Source organism: Crinia signifera, chromosome 5 (assembly GCF_055691185.1).
Source record: "Crinia signifera chromosome 5, ASM5569118v1, whole genome shotgun sequence".
In the NCBI taxonomy this organism is placed as follows: domain Eukaryota; kingdom Metazoa; phylum Chordata; class Amphibia; order Anura; family Myobatrachidae; genus Crinia; species Crinia signifera.
Window position 1 is genome coordinate 243,244,105 of NC_139221.1, and position 19,667 is coordinate 243,263,771.

General features: G+C 42.0%; 1 protein-coding gene across 4 annotated transcripts in view; it reads left to right on the forward strand.

Annotated features, from left to right (window-relative positions):
• The window catches only part of ZNF385D (zinc finger protein 385D), a 304,400-nt gene that overhangs the window by 250,183 nt on the left and 34,550 nt on the right, over nucleotides 1–19,667 (forward strand). For all 4 annotated transcript variants that reach the window (XM_083188744.1, XM_083188745.1, XM_083188746.1 and 1 more), the window contains one exon: nucleotides 18,321–18,554. In XM_083188744.1, the coding sequence (XP_083044870.1) occupies nucleotides 18,321–18,554 (234 nt within the window). The remainder of the gene's footprint in view (nucleotides 1–18,320; nucleotides 18,555–19,667) is intronic.

Consider the following 19,667-nt stretch of genomic DNA (forward strand, 5'->3'; position numbering starts at 1 on the left):
CAAACGTGCGATTTTGGAAATGTTTGACCAACCCCCCCCCACGACACACACACATTCTAAAAAAAACACACCCCACTGTATGTACATCTCACACCATGGGGGTTATTCTAGTTCATTCTTTCTGACAAAATCCTTCTTAGATAGACAAAACCATGTGCACTGCGGGTGGGGCAGATGTAACTTGTGCAGAGAGAATTAGATTTGGGTGGGGTTTTTCTTCAAAGTGAGATCTATATTGCAGTGTAAAATCATGCAGTCAGTATTTTCCCTGCACAGAAACAAAATTACTCACCCAAATCTAATTCTATCTGCACATGTTACATCTGCCCCCCCTGCAGTGCACATGGTTTTGTCCATCTAAGAAGGATTTTGTCAGAAAGAATGAACTAGAATAAGGCCCCATGTGTGAAAAAACATTGCTGATAATGCACTCTAATTTAACCCTTAATAACCTTATAAACATTACTCAATATTAAACTGATAGATCTGATACACTGTTAAAAGTAAAGATCCATTAAATGTCTTTCAATTGCATTATTATTAAAGGGGTTTGAATGTACTAATGAAGCATAAAATGTACTAAACAAAGCCTGACAGAAAACTGACTGACACATACTTAATTTCATTATAGCCTGATAACTATTATATGACATCACACTTCATATACATTAGATGCAGGACATGACATAATGTGACTGAGGTTATGTAAATCTTATCTTAAAGAAAAATGATGTAATGAGAAGGCAAAAATATAAATGAGGTTAAGTTCAACATAAATGAATTATTTTGACATGTGAAGGACTCTGATTAAATAATCATTCATACCACACAAGTGGGAATTACATAAGATTTTTCCTATTAGGAAACAACATTTTTTCTTTTCATGTTGTGTCTAAACGCCAGAAGTTTCACCAGTTCAGGAAATGTTTTACCTTTGCAGCTTTCCAGTTGCAGATGTAATATGTTTAGTTTAGAAGTGATACAGAGTGTGGGTTAATTAATCATATATATGTCAAAGCTTTTAGGAATATTTCAGAACTTCAACATCCTGATATTATGCAGTGTTTGATTTCTTGCATTACATTTAAGCATTTGCGCATTAGTACAATATTATTTCTATGATACTGTACTTTAGAGGTTTATAGAGTATTATAGTATATAGGGTACTCTTTACCTAGCACGGCGCCCATCGCGGCCATCGCGGGCATTGAATGCACTAAAAAATCGTGTGCGACGCGACCGACGCGATGCCCGCGATTTCCCATAGGGACCAATGTTAAATTTCTCAATTGACCCGATTTTCCTGTTCAATGCCTCAATTGACCCGATTTTTCCATAGGAAACAATGTTAAATGGCCCACAGAGGCCAAATAGGCACCCTGAAGTGTGAAATGGCCCCCACAATTGTTAACGCCACCCCACGATCAACGTGAACCCGAAGCGTGGCGAGCGCAGCGAGCCCGCGAGGGGCGGCGGTACGCGTCCTACGACCTTTTCATACCCCCACTATCCACGTCGGCGTGGAGTTGAGAATAGAATAGTGTGGCGAGCGCAGCGAGCCACCGAGCCCGAAGCGTGGCGAGCGCAGCGAGCCCCGCGAGGGGACGCGGATACCTGTGAAGCCCGCGAAGGGACGTGTTTACCTGTGAAGGTATCCGCGTCCGCTCGCCACGCTTCGGGCTCGGAGGCTCGCTGCGCTCGCCACACTATTCTATTCTCAACTCCACGCCGACGTGGATAGTGGGGGTATGAAAAGGTCGTAGGACGCGTACCGCCGCCCCTCGCGGGCTCGCTGCGCTCGCCACGCTTCGGGTTGACGTTGATCGTGGGGTGGCGTTAACAATTGTGGGGGCCATTTCACACTTTACGGTGCCTATTTGGCCTCTGTGGGCCATTTAACATTGTTTCCTATGGAAAAATCGGGTCAATTGAGGCATTGAACAGTAAAATCGGGTCAATTGAGAAATTTAACATTGATCCCTATGGGAAATCGCGGGCATCGCGTCGGTCGCGTCGCACCCGATTTTTAGTGCATTCAATGGCCGCGATGCCCGCGATTTTTTTACCTGCGATGCCCACGATCAAAATCTTGGGCGCCGTGCTAGGTAAAGAGTACCGTATATAGAGTAGAAAACATCCAGACATCTGATGAATGTTAACCCTTTGAGTGCCAACATCTCTGTGAGAGATGTGCAAGATATGTGTTAAAAATGCCAGCGTCGCTCACATTTGTTACATAAATTGAAATGAAAAATGTTATGTAAGAAAAGATTATAATTCCTATATAAGGTGAATATTACAGGTCATTATGATGAATAAAAATGTTTGCTTGGCAATTTTCTCACCTATTTTGACAAATTCACTCGGCACTCAAAGGGTTGATGTTGCACAATGCCATCAGGGCAACATTAACCCATTAGGCTCACTTTGCAGTAATGCTTCCAGAGCTGCAGAGATATCTGCAGATACTAAGGAGGCGTGACCAAATGACACCAACCCGTCACACCCCTTTTGGGGAAAAAAAATCTACATAAAATACTATGCGCTGCTTAATATCCCCCCTGAGCACCTGGCCTGTGTTCAATTTGCTACTATGGCCAAGGTAAAAATACCTGTACTTGTCCCATCTCTTCTCCGTTACATAATCCGTATCATCAGTACATATGGAAAGTATGTTCGCTCCAATTCATATAAATGAACAGAGAAATTAGGTTCTATGACTATGACTAAAGGAATGCCATTAATCTTTGTGTGTCTTACTAAAAACAAAATAGTACTTAAAAAGTTCTGTCCCTTTAATATTTTATTTAAGTATTAAAACTATAGTGAACTATATGTGGTTGTATCATCATTTAAGGCTGCTTTGCTAATATTTGTGACAAAGAAGCAAGCCTCGCTGACACCTGAACAGATGGATATTTATGTAGGGTATATAGTGGATATCTTAGTTTGGTGAACGTTATTTGTTTTTATGAAGGTTTCATTACTAATTGCTTGGAGGCAACTGAGCTAGACATAGAACTGGGCACAAGACATTTCTCATCCAGGGCGCATGGCACTTTGAAATGAATGTCCTTTTCTGCCTGGCCGAGAACGTGGAGACATCTGTAACAAATAGCAGCAGTATCAGGTCCACCCATGCAGCCAGTGTCTTTATGCCCTTAAAGTCCACAAAATGAATATTTTTCTTCCTACTGTACAAATGCAATAGCATTCCAGTTTTTTTCCTTACATTTTATATTATTTATTCATTTATTTGTGTTCCAGATAATTGGGCAGTGTAGCATACGCCTGTAGATTATATCTTCTTATCACATTTTATTTCTCCAATAGTTGGGAGCCACTGTGTTGCCTGTAGAGTTAAAAGTGACATGACATTACTAACACCCTCAAGAGGATACAGAACCAGGGGCCTAATCCAGACTTGATCACAAGCAAATGTTTTCTCAAAATGGGCAAAACCATGCTTCACTGCAAGTGGGGCAGATGTAACATGTGCAGAGAGAGTTAGATTTGTGTGGAGTGTGTTCAAATTGATATCCTAATTGCAGTGTAAAATGTAAGCAGTCAGCATTTACCCTGCACAGAAACAAAATAACTCACGGAAAATAAACTCTATGTGCACATCTTACCTTATCTGCCCCACCTGCAGTGCACATGGTTTTGCCCATTTTGAGAACAAATTTGCCCTGTGATCAGGTCAGAATTAGGCCCATACTCTCCTTAAGGGCCCCTTACACTTGTGAGATTTTGTCAGATTTGACCCAATTCAGGTGGATTGGGTCAATTTATATGACAAAATCTGATGTGCCTGATGTGTAGGACCCAATGCACAATCCTGTGCCATTGGGTATAACCAAGAGATTGCAAGAGATTGATCCTCCTGCACATAGGATAAATCTCGAGTCAATCAGGTCCAACTTGTTGGACAATAAGTTGGACAAGTGTAAGGGGGGATTTACACTATCAGCCTCAATGTCTTCCTCAATACATAAAAAAATAATAAAGGATAAACTATTCAAATACTGTACATATCATTTATGGCCAACTACTGTATATCAATAGCTAACCACCTCGTTATCGTCTTACTGCTATCAGGGGCTAAATGTAATAGGGTGTAAGAATTAAAAAGTGAGAGATTTTGGGAGAGTTTTCCATTTTTTTAAAGAGACAATCAATTACAATCAATCTAGTTTTTTAGTGTAATTGCTGCTTTAAAATAAAATGGGAAAACTCTCCCAAAACCTTTCTGATTGTCACACCTCATTACATTTGGCCCCAGGTCTGCAATAGGCCCCATATCTAAATAAATTATAATATAGATAGACCAGCTTGAAAGTATTGAAAATTACTTAATGGCGATTGTGGTGCACCAGGATTCCATAGACACAAACTGCATTGAAGCCCTACAAATTGCATCTAGAACACAATTTATAAACCATACAGCACATCAGTGTAAAAAAGTAAATATGACATTTCACACCTGTTGTTAATAATATTATACTAACAATTAGAATCATGAGTATATTTGGGCAATTCACACTATTAATTTTACTTTTATAATTGATGTTACTGAAGAAATATGACATACAGTTGTATTACTAATGTTGACATTAATATGTTTTAGAACATAATAATGGGATTAAGCAAACTAACATCCACAAACAAGCAAACTAACATCCACAAACCTTTCATTCATAGATCATGCTTTCAGTTTGAATAAGTACAGTAATGGCAGCATGGTTTGCAATGGTTAGCCTTGCTAGAATGTCTGTGTGTGTGTATACATGTGGTAGGGAATACAGATTGTAAGCTCCACTGGGGCAGGGACTGATGTGAATGATCACATATTCTCTGTAAAGCGCTCCGGAATATGTGTGCGCTATATAAATAAATTGTAATAATTAAGAAATATATAAAGAAATAAAAACAGTATTCATTGTAGAGAATATCGATTGTAAGATCTATAGGGACAGATGAAAATTACTAAATATTCTCTGTAAAATATTGTGTAATATGTGTGCACAATTTTAAATAGTCTAGTGGATTGTCATAGTATTTATTACAGCTCATATATTAATACATTGTTTGCAAAAACTTGTGAGAGAGCATTATAAATGAATAACTCTATTCAACTACATAACAAAAAAAAAAATGACCAGGCATTAAACTAGCTGAATATAATATTATACATTGGAGGTGTTACAATAAGTTCTTACTGATTTAGAGAAAAGAGAGGAATGGATAACAAATTCCACCACCTTTTAGTTTTCACCGCAAGTTTTTAAGGTGGAGACAGTTATTCCAAAATGTGTTACACACTAACAAAATATTTTTAATAAAAACATAAAATTGCACAACATTTGTTGGTTTCAGTTGCAGTAGACCCATGATGAACCCGAAACCCTATGAGTTTCATCTAAAAAGACTTCATCAGGGGTCAACGTACGAACAGTGTGTCAGAGAACAAATGATCGCAATGGGTCCCTTATTATAATGGGCTCCTTAAAATGCAGCATGTCTCCAGTAAAATCAAATGATGAATATCTCATACTGTATATACTTTCTATTTTAGAAGGAGTGTTTCATATGGATTCAGAACCAAGTGTAGAATCCGCCTGTGTTGATGACACTATTCTACAGAGGAAGATTGGGATGAAAACTAGCCCACTGAATTTGTGAAAAAGTTAGATGCATATTAGCCCCCACAGGGAAAAAACACATTGGATGCCACAACAACAACAAAAATTAAACATACACAATTGCCCCAGTCCCATCCCCTTAGTATGTGGAGTAATCATCCGTTTAGCTCCTGGCACAAGAGTTGTCACGAGTTTGTAGTTTATTGTTACTGGGTCTGGACCCAATTTCCTTGTGCACCGTGGAACGCTGTTATAGAGGCAAATGCAAGCCCCCTGGGTTTTCCATCTCCTGACCAGAGACACAGTGGAAGAGCTGCAGAGCCTTGAGCATGCACGTGCTTTGGAGCTGCTTTCTGCCAAACAGAAATGTGTAGCCAGCCTGTACAGCTGAGATGCAGCATGTGCACAGAAAGGGCAGAACCCACAATATGTTTAATGTATGTCAGGGAGGCCAGGTGAGGGTGGATACTGAATGTCTTGGGGTCTGAGGTACATAGTTATTGACTTATGTCCATTGGACTAGGGGGCAGGTAGTGTATGTCCCTGGGGAGAAAGGGGGCAGGGTTGGTAGTGTATCTTACAGAGGCAGTGGATAGTGTGGGCATTGTGTATCCCTGGTCCAGGAGGTGTACAGATGTAGCGCCCCTTGTCCTTGCTCGGCGCCCGCCAGAACCTCCCCTCTGACGAGCGCCGACGGACAGGGACGCCATTCAACTGGGACGTGCGTGCATCTCACACGCATGCGCGTCCCAGTCTCTCAGTGGAGGGGCAGTGGGTTCCTGCCCGTCTCCTCTTCAGGGAGACAGGCAGGGTTAAGGGGGGGGGGGGGGGTTGGGGAGGCTAGGGGGACCAGCGGCGGCGGCGGGGGAGGCGGCAGAGACCCAGAGTGAGCTCCGTTGCCACGGAACGTGCAACCTTCTCATGCGTGCATGCCCCATGGTGGGAGCTGGCGGCTGGCAGGGGCTGGTTAAAGTTTTGCCAGCCCCTGCAAAGATGAAGCAGGCTTCATCTGTACTTATGTCTTGGTGAAATAGAATGTTATACTTTAAATATAAAATGAAACATAAAATCAGAAGCATGCACAAAATGAAACAGCAAAAGGATCTATGTTTCTATAGTTCTATGATAAACATACAGGCAAACAACAATATATTTACAGCCCATTCCTCGAATAAGTGACCTCACACCGACAACCACATGGGTGATGCTGCAGTTCATCCTACCTTTTCCTATTAATCACAGATTCCATCATGATCTATAGGGTGAAATTTAATAGGATGAGAGATTAAAAAAGTGAGATATATGGTAAGAAATCTCCAGGTTTTTTTAAGTGGCAATCATTTACACTTCAAAATCAAACTGGCTTTGCAGTGTAAATGATTACCGCTTTTAAAAAACTGGAGATTTTTTTACCAAATCTCTCACTTTGGGCGGGATGTTGTAACATCCGCTGCCCATTATCGCATTATTAATAACGGCATATGCTCTAACATATGCGGTTATTAACGCAAGGGACAGCTCTTGCGATAAGAGCTGTCCCTTGCGATGCGGTGCCGGACTTCCGGGTCTGTGACCCGGGAGTCCATCTGCACATGCGCAGAGCGCCGGAGCCTGCCGCAGGGCATGCTGGGAGGGATCCGTAACGGATCCCTCACACAGCACTGCGGTAAGAAGCCCATAGGCTTCTGCAGGGAATCGCCAGCTTTTGCCACTGCAGAGGGGGGTTAGAGCATACAGAAATGCGGTAAAAACCCGGATAACAGGGTTTTTACCGCATTTCTGTGTTAGAGAATCGCCCCCTTTCTGATTCTCTAATCCTATTAAATTTCACCCATAATGTGCAAACCACTTATTGCAACTCCAACAGGGAACCCCTATGTGCAACACAGCAGATCTACTTGTTGTAGTGCCTCCTCCACTCCGACCCCCCCCCCCCAAAAAAAAAAAAATCCACTGCTACCGCTCCCCCTCCCTGTCAATCACTATATATATAGGAAATATAGTATTTTTTTACAAAACATTTTTTATTTGAATTTATATAACAAATGTGAGTGACAGTGGCATTTTGAACATCTCTCGCAGAGATGTTGTTTAGGAGAAACAAATAATGCTGCAGAATTTCAAAATGATAAAGTAGCTAAAAGCAAAATTATAAGTTTATTGCCTAATACAGCAAAACTGATGCAGAAAATGGTTCTGTACTGTACAGCAAAAGTATCAGATCTGAAACAGCCAGACCTTTCAAACATGACAGTGGTTGCAGGTGGTAAAGAAAATGCTGACAGTTTTCCTCCAGTGAAAAAGAAATGGAAATGAAGTGAAATAGATACATCACAATACAGATGTTGTATATGGAGCAATTAGCCTATATTAATGTTAATAAAGCATTTATTTGTCTGGTGGCATATATACATTAGTTCAGCAATAGCCAGAGTTTTATTTTGTATACAATATACTCTAAGAGAAAGTTGAACCCTGTACTGTATATGAAATTGCAATGGGAGTTAGCTAGTCATAGCTACAGTACATTACATTTACAAAGACACATGAGCAGCTGTTGCATACATTACAATATTTTGCTCATGGGGATGTCATTTAGGCTGTGCACTCTCTGGCATTTGAAATGTGTTCAATCACAAGCAAAAAAGCATAGAAATCCAATTTGCATTTGTAAAAGGAAATGTAAGATTTCAAACTGTGCTGACATGTGCCAGACCCACTGAAATGGAGGAAGTTTCCGAAATAGCTCCACATAGTACAACCTACGGTACTGTAAACACACAGAAATATATACGTATTGTCTCATTTGGTACTTTGAATTCAAAGTATAAGTATATAGCGGCACCACAAACTCTGGTATATAATTGATATAAATGTATCTTTTTAGCCCTAAATCACTGAATGTCTCTATTTACTGATGTGGCCACCTTAAGCTTACCCGAAAAAAGGGGCTGCACGTGCACCTACATCGCGATTGCGACTAGCTCTGCCTATGTGACCCTTTCACAGGAGCAGACACAACCATGTCATTGAAAGAATTGTGATGCCACGAGGGAAAGAGGTGGGAGGACAAAGGGTAGCTGACAAAGTGGAGGGCAAACATTAAAGGGGGAAAAGGTGAGGAAGATATGAAGTGGGAGGTGAGAAGGGTCCCAGAGGAGGGGCCACACACAGTAACTAGCCATACTCTGTAGGGGTTGGAGCTGGGTGCAGTGGCGTGGAGGTGGAGCAGCCCATAAAGGGTATTATTTCTCTACTGGCACTGCACATATCAACTGTAGATGGCAGTCTCCCTACAATCCTCAACCTTTACTTGGAATGGAACCTCTCAATTTTTTTTGTTCCTATCTAAGTATAAATACAGATATCGATGCATCTTTTTCTATTCACAAGCACAATACAGAAATGCATATCATGTGCAAAGAATGGGAACTTATGTATAGGAAAACAAAAGCTTTGTGATACAGTATAACAATTTACACAAATCTTATCCCTATATTGTGTTATAACAGTGGTTCCTAAACTGTGTACCGTGGCACCCTAGGGTGCCTCAAGACATTTGCAAGGGTGCCATGGATTGGTGGTCCAGGACCATTTCAAATTTTCTAGTCAACATACTGCAATAGCCAAAACCAGTTCAAGTGGCTGCCAACTATAACATACTGTATGTGGACAAACAGAAGCAATTATTAGCTTCAATTATGTGGTGAGGGATAACCTCAATCTACTTATCTACTTATTAACACAATCTACTTCATTTAATATCATTTTTCTATTTCTCAATAACAAACTTTTATCCTAATGTTGCCTTGAAATTAGTTTTGATACTCTAGGGGCCTGATTCAAAAAACGTTTAGAAACCACTGTAATAATATATATGGTGGAATCAAACTACTTCATTTTATTAAAGAAAGAATCCAGGAAGTTTGGGTAAAGAATAAACTAAAAGATGCAGTAGGTCATGCACAAACCAGTAAATTAAAAATCCCTTTAAGTGATTCAATGACAGACAGACACCTGGGAGTGCTGGTAAACTGTGTACTTGGCAGCAAGTTGTAATTAGCTTATAAACTGAGATACTGTAGCTTTGTCATAAAGATCTCATCCTGCACTTAAAGGTCTTTAAGAGCTATGAAGTAAGCAACTTGACTACGCTGTACAGTTTTGGTCTCTAATAGATAAAGAGGAGATGCTACACTTGGATACAGCCCAGAAGTAGGAGATTCATTTAAAGAACAAATACAGACAAGAATAGTCATAAATATTTATCAAAGAGTGTACACAGTGGCGTAACTATAAATTTTGCTCCCCCCAGCCAGAAAAGTTCCTGCCGCCCCCCCCCTCATAATGCCCCTTTCTCTATACACCACACACATGATGCCCCTTACACTATCCTTCACACATCGTAATGCCCCTTACTATATACACCACACACGTAATGCCCCTTACACTGTACGCCGCACTGCAATGCCCCTTACACTATACACCACACACATAATGCCACTTACACTATACTCCACACATTGTAATGCCCCTTACACTATACACCAAACATGTAATGCACCCTAGACTATATATATATATATATATATATATATATACACACACATACAGAGGAATCACAGATAACTCACCAAATATGATGGGTCTGCGTGCATGAGCGTAGGGTAAGGACTCAATGGCACCCTATGCGTGAACCAGGAGCAGGGGTGAGGGAGTATAATGTCTAGGGGAGCAGCCAGCACTGATTGTGCTGCTCTCTGGTCTCCTGTGTGTGGCCTAGCAGCAATGATAGGTAGGAGAAGAGGGTTTGCAGATAATGCTGCTGTAGCCAGGAACAGTAATGCAGGGCTCCAGCAGCATTAGGACTAGGAGCCGGGTGCTTTGTACTTGGGCGCCCGGCAGAGGGACTCCAGTAGCGGCGGGACTGGGAGCCAAGCACACCCCTCATGGGCTTCTGGCAGGGAGACAACAGTAGAGACAGTGGGACTGCAGTGCCGGCAGCGGGACTCCGGCAGCTGCAGGACTGGGAACCGGGCGCACCCCACATAGGCACCGGGCAGGGGGAATCCAACGGAGGCAGCGGGACTCCACCAGGGGCAAAACTGAGAGCCGGGCGCACCAGCCACCAGGTTAGGGGAAGAGATTAAGGGCATTATTCTTGTTCACTCTTAGAGGAAAATTCCTTCTTAGCTGGACAAAACCATGTGCACTGCAGGTGGGGCAGATGTAACATGTGCAGAGAGAATTAGATTTGGGTGGGGTTTTTCTTCAAAGTGAGATCTATATTGTAGTGTAAAAATAAAGCAGAAATTATTTTTCCTGCACAGAAACAAAATAACTCACCCAAATTGAATTCGCTCAGGGCAAGACCCATTGTGCGGGCGACGCTGAATTGTTTGCTAGGTTGCGAGTACATGCAGTCTACTGACAGGTCTGAATCAGGCCCTATGTGAAATTACTACACATTCAGCTTTTTGATCACCCGTGTCATTTCCCATCAGATTGCAATCCTAAAGATCTTAGAGGAACATTCGCTGTCTGTAAGGCAATGGGAAGGTAACACTATGTAACCGGAGCTTCAGGGCAATGTCACGTTAACACTGCACAATGTACTGTACTTTACTTTCATGGTTTATATGTGAAAATCTCAATTTCAAGGTTTAGCAGACCTTTATTAGAAGTGATTGAGGACATCGGTATTGAGGATAGACTGTCAAGGTTGGTTTTCTTAATACTGGTGAAGGAACAGTTAAGAAAAGATATTCATTCAAATTAGATTAAAAGTAATTCCATCTTCAGTCCAAGGTTTTTTTTTATTTTTGTCTAATACTAAAATACCTATAAAACCCTATAACTTGGAACTGAATTGTAGTTAATAAGGTTTGTAACTTAAATGAAAAGGTTGTATGACATTTTAATTAGAAACAAAAACAACACAAGTAAACAAGAAACATAGGGCATAATTCAGACCTGCTCGCTAAGCAGCATTCTTTCGCTGCCTAGCGAGTGGGTAAGCACCGCCCCGTCGAACGCTGCCCGCCACCAGCACCACTCACAACCCCTTGTTAATATGCTAGGGGATGTATCCTAGAACAAAACCTCTTGCATGTGGCCAAAGGGAAGACAATTCATATGATGGTCGCCAACCATAGAATGATTTTTCTCCCCTTCGGAAATAAAAGTCAGTCTGAAGACGGTGGGGCGCTGACATCATGCAACGTAACCCCGAGCAGGCAATGCCATGCGTGCATTCACAGGGGAATTTCCAGCCTTTTTGTGGGGATGCCCATATATGGCCGTCACCTCTCCGCCCCATCCCTCCCTTACCTGTGTGAATGCCTCGGTAAGTGAGATATTTGCCAAAGGTTTTCGCACAGGGGGTCTGCATATGCGCAAATACCCACATGCCCAGATCCCCCCCCCCATCAGAACGGGGCTGAATTCGGCCAATCAGTTCCTTACTGCCCCTTTTTAAACCCAGCTTGTTAAATGACAGTCAGGAGCTGATTGGCCGGTGATAAAGTACCAGGCACTTTATCACTTCTCCTCCCTTATCGCTGCTTCATACATCTACCCCTGAGCACTCAAGTGCTCGGGCCCTTCTGCGCATACGCGAACCTCTGCTGCGCTTTGGAGTCTCCACTGCGCATGCGCAGGTTGCAGAAAAAATGGCCACTGCGCCATTTTTTCGGCTATTCTGCAGCACTCCTGTCACTGTCCTGGAACTCAGGAGGGTAAGTATAACCAAAATAGGTGCAGTGTGCGTGGTGTGGGACCCGCACACTGCACCCATTATACATACGCCACTGCATATTATATGCGCTCTGAAAGATAGTTTATATACACATATTATACTAGTTAAGCCAGCTCGATGCAAAAGTTTCAAAAGCTAGTCTGCTACCTTGTTATTGCCTCTGTGTTTCTGTATGTGTGAAAGAGAAAGAGATGTAGTTTCATTCGCTGCCATCAGAGTTTGTGTTTTATATATAGATAAAATATATATATATATATATATATATATATATATATATATATATATATATATATATATATATATACTGTATATATAAACAGCAGGGTCCCACCTTCCCAAAGGTTGCTGGAACAAACACGTCACTGCAGCTTGGAAAACGTCAAATGCTTTATTGACCTCGACGGGTCGTTTCGGGGTGACACCCCGTTTTCAAGAGGATACAAAACAATATACACACAACATTTAAATAGGGCTCCTTGGCGCCAGAAATCACTACTTACCGCCCCCACTCCTCACCAGGCTGCCCCGTGCAATCAGGCGCATGGACAACGCGTCAGCGTCTCACACCCATTGACGCCGTTGCCATGGTAACCCGACCACACGTTGAGACGCTGGGAGACCGTGTCATCCGGCTTCTTCTACCACAGCCAATCCAGACAGGCGCCTAGGGACAGCGTCAGCGGCTGTAGATACATAGATGACCTGTTTATGTTCTGGAATGGGGGAGTGGAATTGTTTGAGACAATGATGGCAGAAATTAATGTGGCAGATACTCCAATCAAATTTACGTACATTTCCAGTAAAGAAACAATTAACTTTTTGGATGTAGCTGTTTCTTTATCTAATGGCATTATTAGTACCACATTATTTAGTAAGCCGACTGATAGGAACACATTGTTATTGGCGAGCAGCCACCACCCTCCACCACTCAAGAAAGGCCTGCCATTTTCCCAAATGGTGAGGGTCATGCGGATTTGCAGTGATAGATCCAAGGTTGATGAAGAACTGAATAGGGTGATAGCTAGATTTCATCAAAGGGGCTATTCTTTAAGAGAATTGAAAGGTGCGAAATTGAGGGCCCTGAAACTCAAGAGAACTGATCTACTCAAACCTACAGTAAAAAAAACTAAGGATGTGTTTCCATTTGTATCCCAATTTGATTCATCCAGTATGGTGGTACCCATAGCTACAAAGGCCTTGTGGCCTATTGTGACATCTGATAAAGAGCTACCTGTATTTAAAAGTGTGAGACCCCTAGCATGCTATACTAGGGGACGGAATCTTAGGGACATTTTAGTTCATACTGATGTAACTGGATTTGAGGCTGCAGCATCCTCAAATGTGCAAATGAAAAAAACAGGGTGCTACAGATGTCCCAGATGTGTCACATGTAGTTTCATGCGGACGGGGGATAAATTTCAAGATCCCCACTCCTCAAAAAGTTACAAAATTAGGCATGTATTGTCATGTGATACTAGATTCGTAGTATATTTGATTACCTGTCCATGCAATTTGTGTTATGTCGGCATGACATCACGCAAATTTAAGGAACGCATGGCCATGCACAGGTCCTCTATTAAAAGTGCACTGGCAGGCAAGAAAGCTGAACAGCCAGTAGCTATTCACTTTAAAATGATGGGACACCCACTTGAATCACTAAAATATCAAATAATAGATCATGTCCCCGAATCCAACAGGGGGGCGATAGGGTGAAGAGACTTTTAAAATTGGAAGCTAATTGGATCCACAAACTTAAAACAGTATCTCCACACGGTTTGAATGAGAGGATTGTGTGGAGTGCCTTTATGTAAATATTGATTATAGAACATTAGGTTGGAGGGTATTTCAGTGTTCATGCCTCTTATAGATTTCAGTAATTGCTAATAGAATTAACACTTTGGCTGACAGCATTAGTAAATGACGGTGTTATATGATGATGTTATTTATATATAAAATGTCCGTTCTCTAGGTCCATTTTATTATTGTGTATCCCATTTTATAGTTTGTATGATATGTTTGTATATTTTTGTATGTGCTGTACAGGTAACCATGGCACAGAATATCATTCTGATCGCCACGGCAGACTCCTACGGTCTGACAGTCAGGTTTCCATGGGAACGCGTGTGGGCGGGTGAGAGCCGCTGACGCTGTCCCTAGGTGCCTGTCTGGATTGGCTGTGGTAGAGGAAGCCGGATGACAAGGTCTCCCGGCGTCTCAACGTGTGGTCGGGTTACCATGGCAACGGCGTCAATGGGTGTGAGGCGCTGACGCGTTGTCTATGCACCTGATTGCACGGGGCAGCCTGGTGAGGAGTGGGGGCGGTAAGTAGTGATTTCTGGCGCCAAGGAGCCCTATTTAAATGTTGTGTGTATATTGTTTTGTATCCTCTTGAAAACGGGGTGTTACCCCGAAACGGCCCGTCGAGGTCAATAAAGCATTTGACGTTTTCCAAGCTGCAGTGACGTGTTTGTTCCAGCAACCTTTGGGAAGGTGGGACCCTGCTGTTTATTCTAATCTCAACAAAGGCACGCAGCAACATTGCTTTTCTGTGGGGAGTGCCGGTCCAGGTCTGGGTATATATATATATATATATATATAAGAAAGGGAAAGGTGTGGAGAGAGTAAGAAGGGGAAAGAGAAGGGATAAGGGAATCCACATAGGTTATGGGGTGGAGGGTTAGGGTGCGAGTATAGAAAATGTAGGTCTGGTACAAACGGGGAGGGTTAGTGTGAGCTTTGGGGGTTGAATAGGTTTAGGCTGCAGGAAGGGAGGGTTAAGGTTATGGAGCACAGGTTGGTTAATATACTTACTGGACTCCAGTTGGGATTCTCTCCATTAATCTACTTATCACTAGTATCCTGTCCGCCAGTCATTCATATGTATTCCTAGATTTTTAAAGGCTTCGTCATGCAACCAGAACTGGAGAGTCTCTGAATAGTAAAAGATCTAGTAAGCGGTAATTATGCCATGACAGTGATTTCATGCTTTCAATTTGGAGTGATATTTCTTCCAACTCAGCACAATTAATTTTGTGTATGGAATAATGACTAAAATGATATAGCAGAACATTACATTTAATATACTTAATATCTTAATTCTAATTAATTAGAAATGCAGTGAACAGTATGCTTTACTGTATTTGCTATGATGCTACTGAAACAGGTATGGGACCACTTCTGTTCTGCTACTCTGTAATTCTGCTAAAGAAGCTAGGAACGCTGGACTATAATTCACTGTTAATATTGATATTATCAGAAGAAAACCTGGAACACAACTGTGTAGAAAGAAATATATAGTCAAACAGGAATAATTAATGCTGTTCATACTCAGAAATAAGGTAAACAATTATACTGTTTACACAAATTTGACTGTATCATTTCACCGAGTGTGTTAAAAGTAAGGTCTCTAAAGTACAATTATATTTAATGTAATGAATACGTTGATTGCTGGACACTAATTAAAAAAGACTATACACTACATAGCCAGCCAAATCAATTCTGCTTTTAATTAACAACTTGTGTTACTTTGTCCAAAACCATTACCCAAATATATTGTTGTAGTAATAACCATCCGCCAGTCCTGTAAAACAGATGGAGGTGAACATGTTTGGCATATTGTGTGTGATAGAAGGTAACCTTAAAAGTAGTGGCATCAGGAATTACATTCTTATCACAAAGTTTTGATACCAATGATACTTAAGGACCCCATACACTACCAGGATGTTTCTGAATTGGAAGTCACATCCGATTTCTCTTAAACTCCCCCGGTAGCTCCCGGGGAGGACTTCTATAAGATTTGGCACTTGATGTGCCATTTTTTACTTGCGATAAATTGCATGTCATTTATTGCACGTAAAAGGACTCCTATTTTCTGCAGGTCCCACCTCCGACTCCGATGCGCATTGGATCCGATCAGGGGCCAAATGTATTAGGGTGGGAGAAGCAGAAAGTGATTTGGGGAAATTTTTTCCATTATTTTAAAGCTAAAATATGTCAAAACTCTCCCAAAATCTCTCACTTTCTGCTTCTCACAACTTACAGTATTACATTTGGTACCAGATGTCAAACACCTGAGATTTGGCCATTTCTCGGGCCGATCCGTCGGAATCTAATGAAAACAGGCCAAATCGCACTAGTGTATTGGGGCCTTTACACATTAACTACTTGTATATACGTTTTAATTACTTTGATTATTTAATGCTGATTTATCAATATTTTTAAGTATAATAGGACTGATACCTCTACATGGTATAAGAACAAATAAATACTTTACTGAGAGCAGTGGTACAAACAAGCTTGGGAATAAGAGAATTGTGCAAGGTTTGATACTATTTGGTGGTGATATTCATGAAACTTAGCATTAGTACATTCCACATTTACTATCTTCACTCCCAGGCACCGTGATATATACTGCTGCATGGCGAAGAAAGGGTTAAGCTCAATGTTAGGACAAGGACAAGTGTTAGGACAAGGGCCTCCCTCTAGTCATTTCTTTACTGCACGCAGGACAGGCTTCCTTAATGCATGAAGAAATATCTCCACATGAGGGCTAGTATTTTGCTTATCAAAATCAATGTAAGCTGTTCGAGATAAGATAATGGAAGAGAAGATGAAGGAAGGGTACTCCTTTGCTAATGCTTACATGTTCTCTCTGGTGAGGTTCAAACGCATCTTGGCTTAGAGGAATGACAGTGCTACATTACTGTTATTATTGACTGGTACACAGTTATGAGATATTTTATTTAGGAAAATATTTATGAAGAAAGTTCTGGAATCCAGAAAAACAAAAGGGTCAACTTTTGCTGCAATTTGTTGATTCGGTCATAGGACCTTATTCATGATTGACTCGCAAGGCTGCGAATTTTGCAGCTTTGCGAGTCCATCAGACGCTGCCGGACGCCCGCAGTGCCGGCTGCCCCCCCTCACTTGCAGGACCCCCGCATGGCTGCTAATTGATGATTTACTTAATCATCCACTTGCAGGTGGGGAGAAATCATTGAATGGCCACCGACCATCGAATGATTTCTCCAGCGCTCGCTGGACTTTAAACTGCGGGAGCCCTGTGCGAGGACAGGGTAGGCAGCTGTCATTCGGTGATGTCAGCGGCCCGCCCCCGCATGTCCATCATGGCCTCATTAGCCTGGGAACGCCCAGCATTCTCATGGGAATACCCATGAAACGCTGGGCATTCCCATATGCTAATGAGTTTGTCTGGTGCCCCCCCACCCACTGTGTAGGGTGCGTGGCATGGGTGCATGCACCCTGCGTCTACACACACCCTGTACGAAGACAGGGTGGGCAGCTGACATTCGGTGATGTCAGATGCCCGCCCCCCGCATGTCCGTCATGGCCTCATTAGCCTGAGAAATCCCAGCATTCTTATGGGAACGTCCATGAAACGCTGGGCGTTCCCATATGCTAATGAGGTTGGCCGGTGCCCCCCACCCACTGTGTAGGGTGTGTGGCGTGGGTGCATGCACCCTGCTTCTACACACACCCTGCGCCTGTGCAGAAGCTCAACATCGGTCCTCCATGCGAATGCACGGAGGACTGAATGGGTCTGAATAAGGTCCATAATCACAGGCACAATTACTGTACGTAAAAATGAATTGCGCTGAGTTGCTCCTTTGGATGCCATCTAGTGGCTGCTGGTTCATAAAACACTTGAATTCCCTCCACAGAGATGAGGAAGAGTGCTAGCCTTTTATTTTACTCTTGAACCACTATCATAAAAAAAACATTCTTTCCTTCCTGCATTTATCAAAAGCTCAACAAGAATATACAGTAAAAGCCATATTTAAATTCTCAGCAATACTGTTATCACAATCCTTTTAGTTTGCCAACAGCATCTGGGACAGTTTATGCTATACACTCATACATATATTTCTGTCTGACAATCATTCTGTTTTGTTTGTTTTCAGAATTTGCCCCAGGAATTCCAGCAATATCAACCAGTACAACATTAGAAATACGGAAAATCAGTGTTTTGACAACAGAGACCACGTCAAAGGTTGACAAGAAAATCACTCTGCTAACTAGCAGCAGCCTATGCCCTTCTGGAGAGTCTGAGGAGGAAAAAGCTAAAAGACTTCTTTACTGTTCACTATGCAAAGTCGCTGTCAACTCTGCCTCACAGCTGGAGGCTCACAACAGTGGTAAGATGCTGCAATTTTCTTACTGCTACTACAGTCATGCAATTACCATCATCTAATGCAGGCAGATGAAGTCAAAGATCAACAGAGTGGGAATAAAACTTGCACTTAACAAAGAGTCCATTAGATGACAACGAGTGAAATCCTACAACAGAGCACAAACATAAAACATAGCATTTATTAAAGGTGCAATTTGTTTAACTTGACTTAATCATTTAAACATTGTTAATTAATTTCAAAATAGAAGAGATGCAGCCGCCGTCATCCAGCTGGCTCCCCGCGCCCCATTCGCAGCAAGCATGTAAGATGCTTGCGCGTCCTCATTAGCTGGCACGCCAGCCGCCAGGAATGGATGGCGTGCCAGCTCGCCAGTGGGCTGATTGACGGCGGCTCCTACTGTACATTACATTGAGCGCACATGTGTGAGCACTTCAACTGCAATCACATTAGAACGCAATTTCAGTGCTGCTATGTAGTGAAGTGCTCACACTTTAGAGTTGTGCCTGGACCCAGAGTTCGGGGCAACCTTGCCCTCTACTTGACGCCCCCTGCAGCCTAGCACCGGCAGTTGTCTTTTAGCAAATTATCTGAATCAGGCCCTGTGTTCAAACAAACATGGGGATTATATAATAGGTTCTGATTTCACGGAACTAGCTGGATTTCAGTGAGATTGCTGCTAAATTTAAAGCGGCAATCAGTTTTAAGACTAGTACGGCTTTATAACTGATTGCAGCTTTAAATTTATCAGCAATCTCAATGAAATCCAGCTGGTTCCATGAAATCAGAACATATCATATAGCCCCCAATTTTTTTTTAATGCCAAGCAGCAATCTTAAGAAATTCATTTATATGGCTAACATATGTAAATGTACTGTTCTTTATTACATAACACCAGTGGTGCAAGTCTGGCGGTATGGGGTGGTATGGCGTACCATTAATAAATATGCTGCCGGTACCCAGTGCAGGGGTGCAGAGTCTCTGGGTGAGATTTAATAGGATGAGAGATTCAAAAAGTGAGAGATTTGGGAAGAAATCTCCTGTTTTTTTAAAGCAGCAATCATTTACACTGCAAAACCAGTTTGATTTTGCAGTGTAAATGATTGCTGCTTTAAAAAA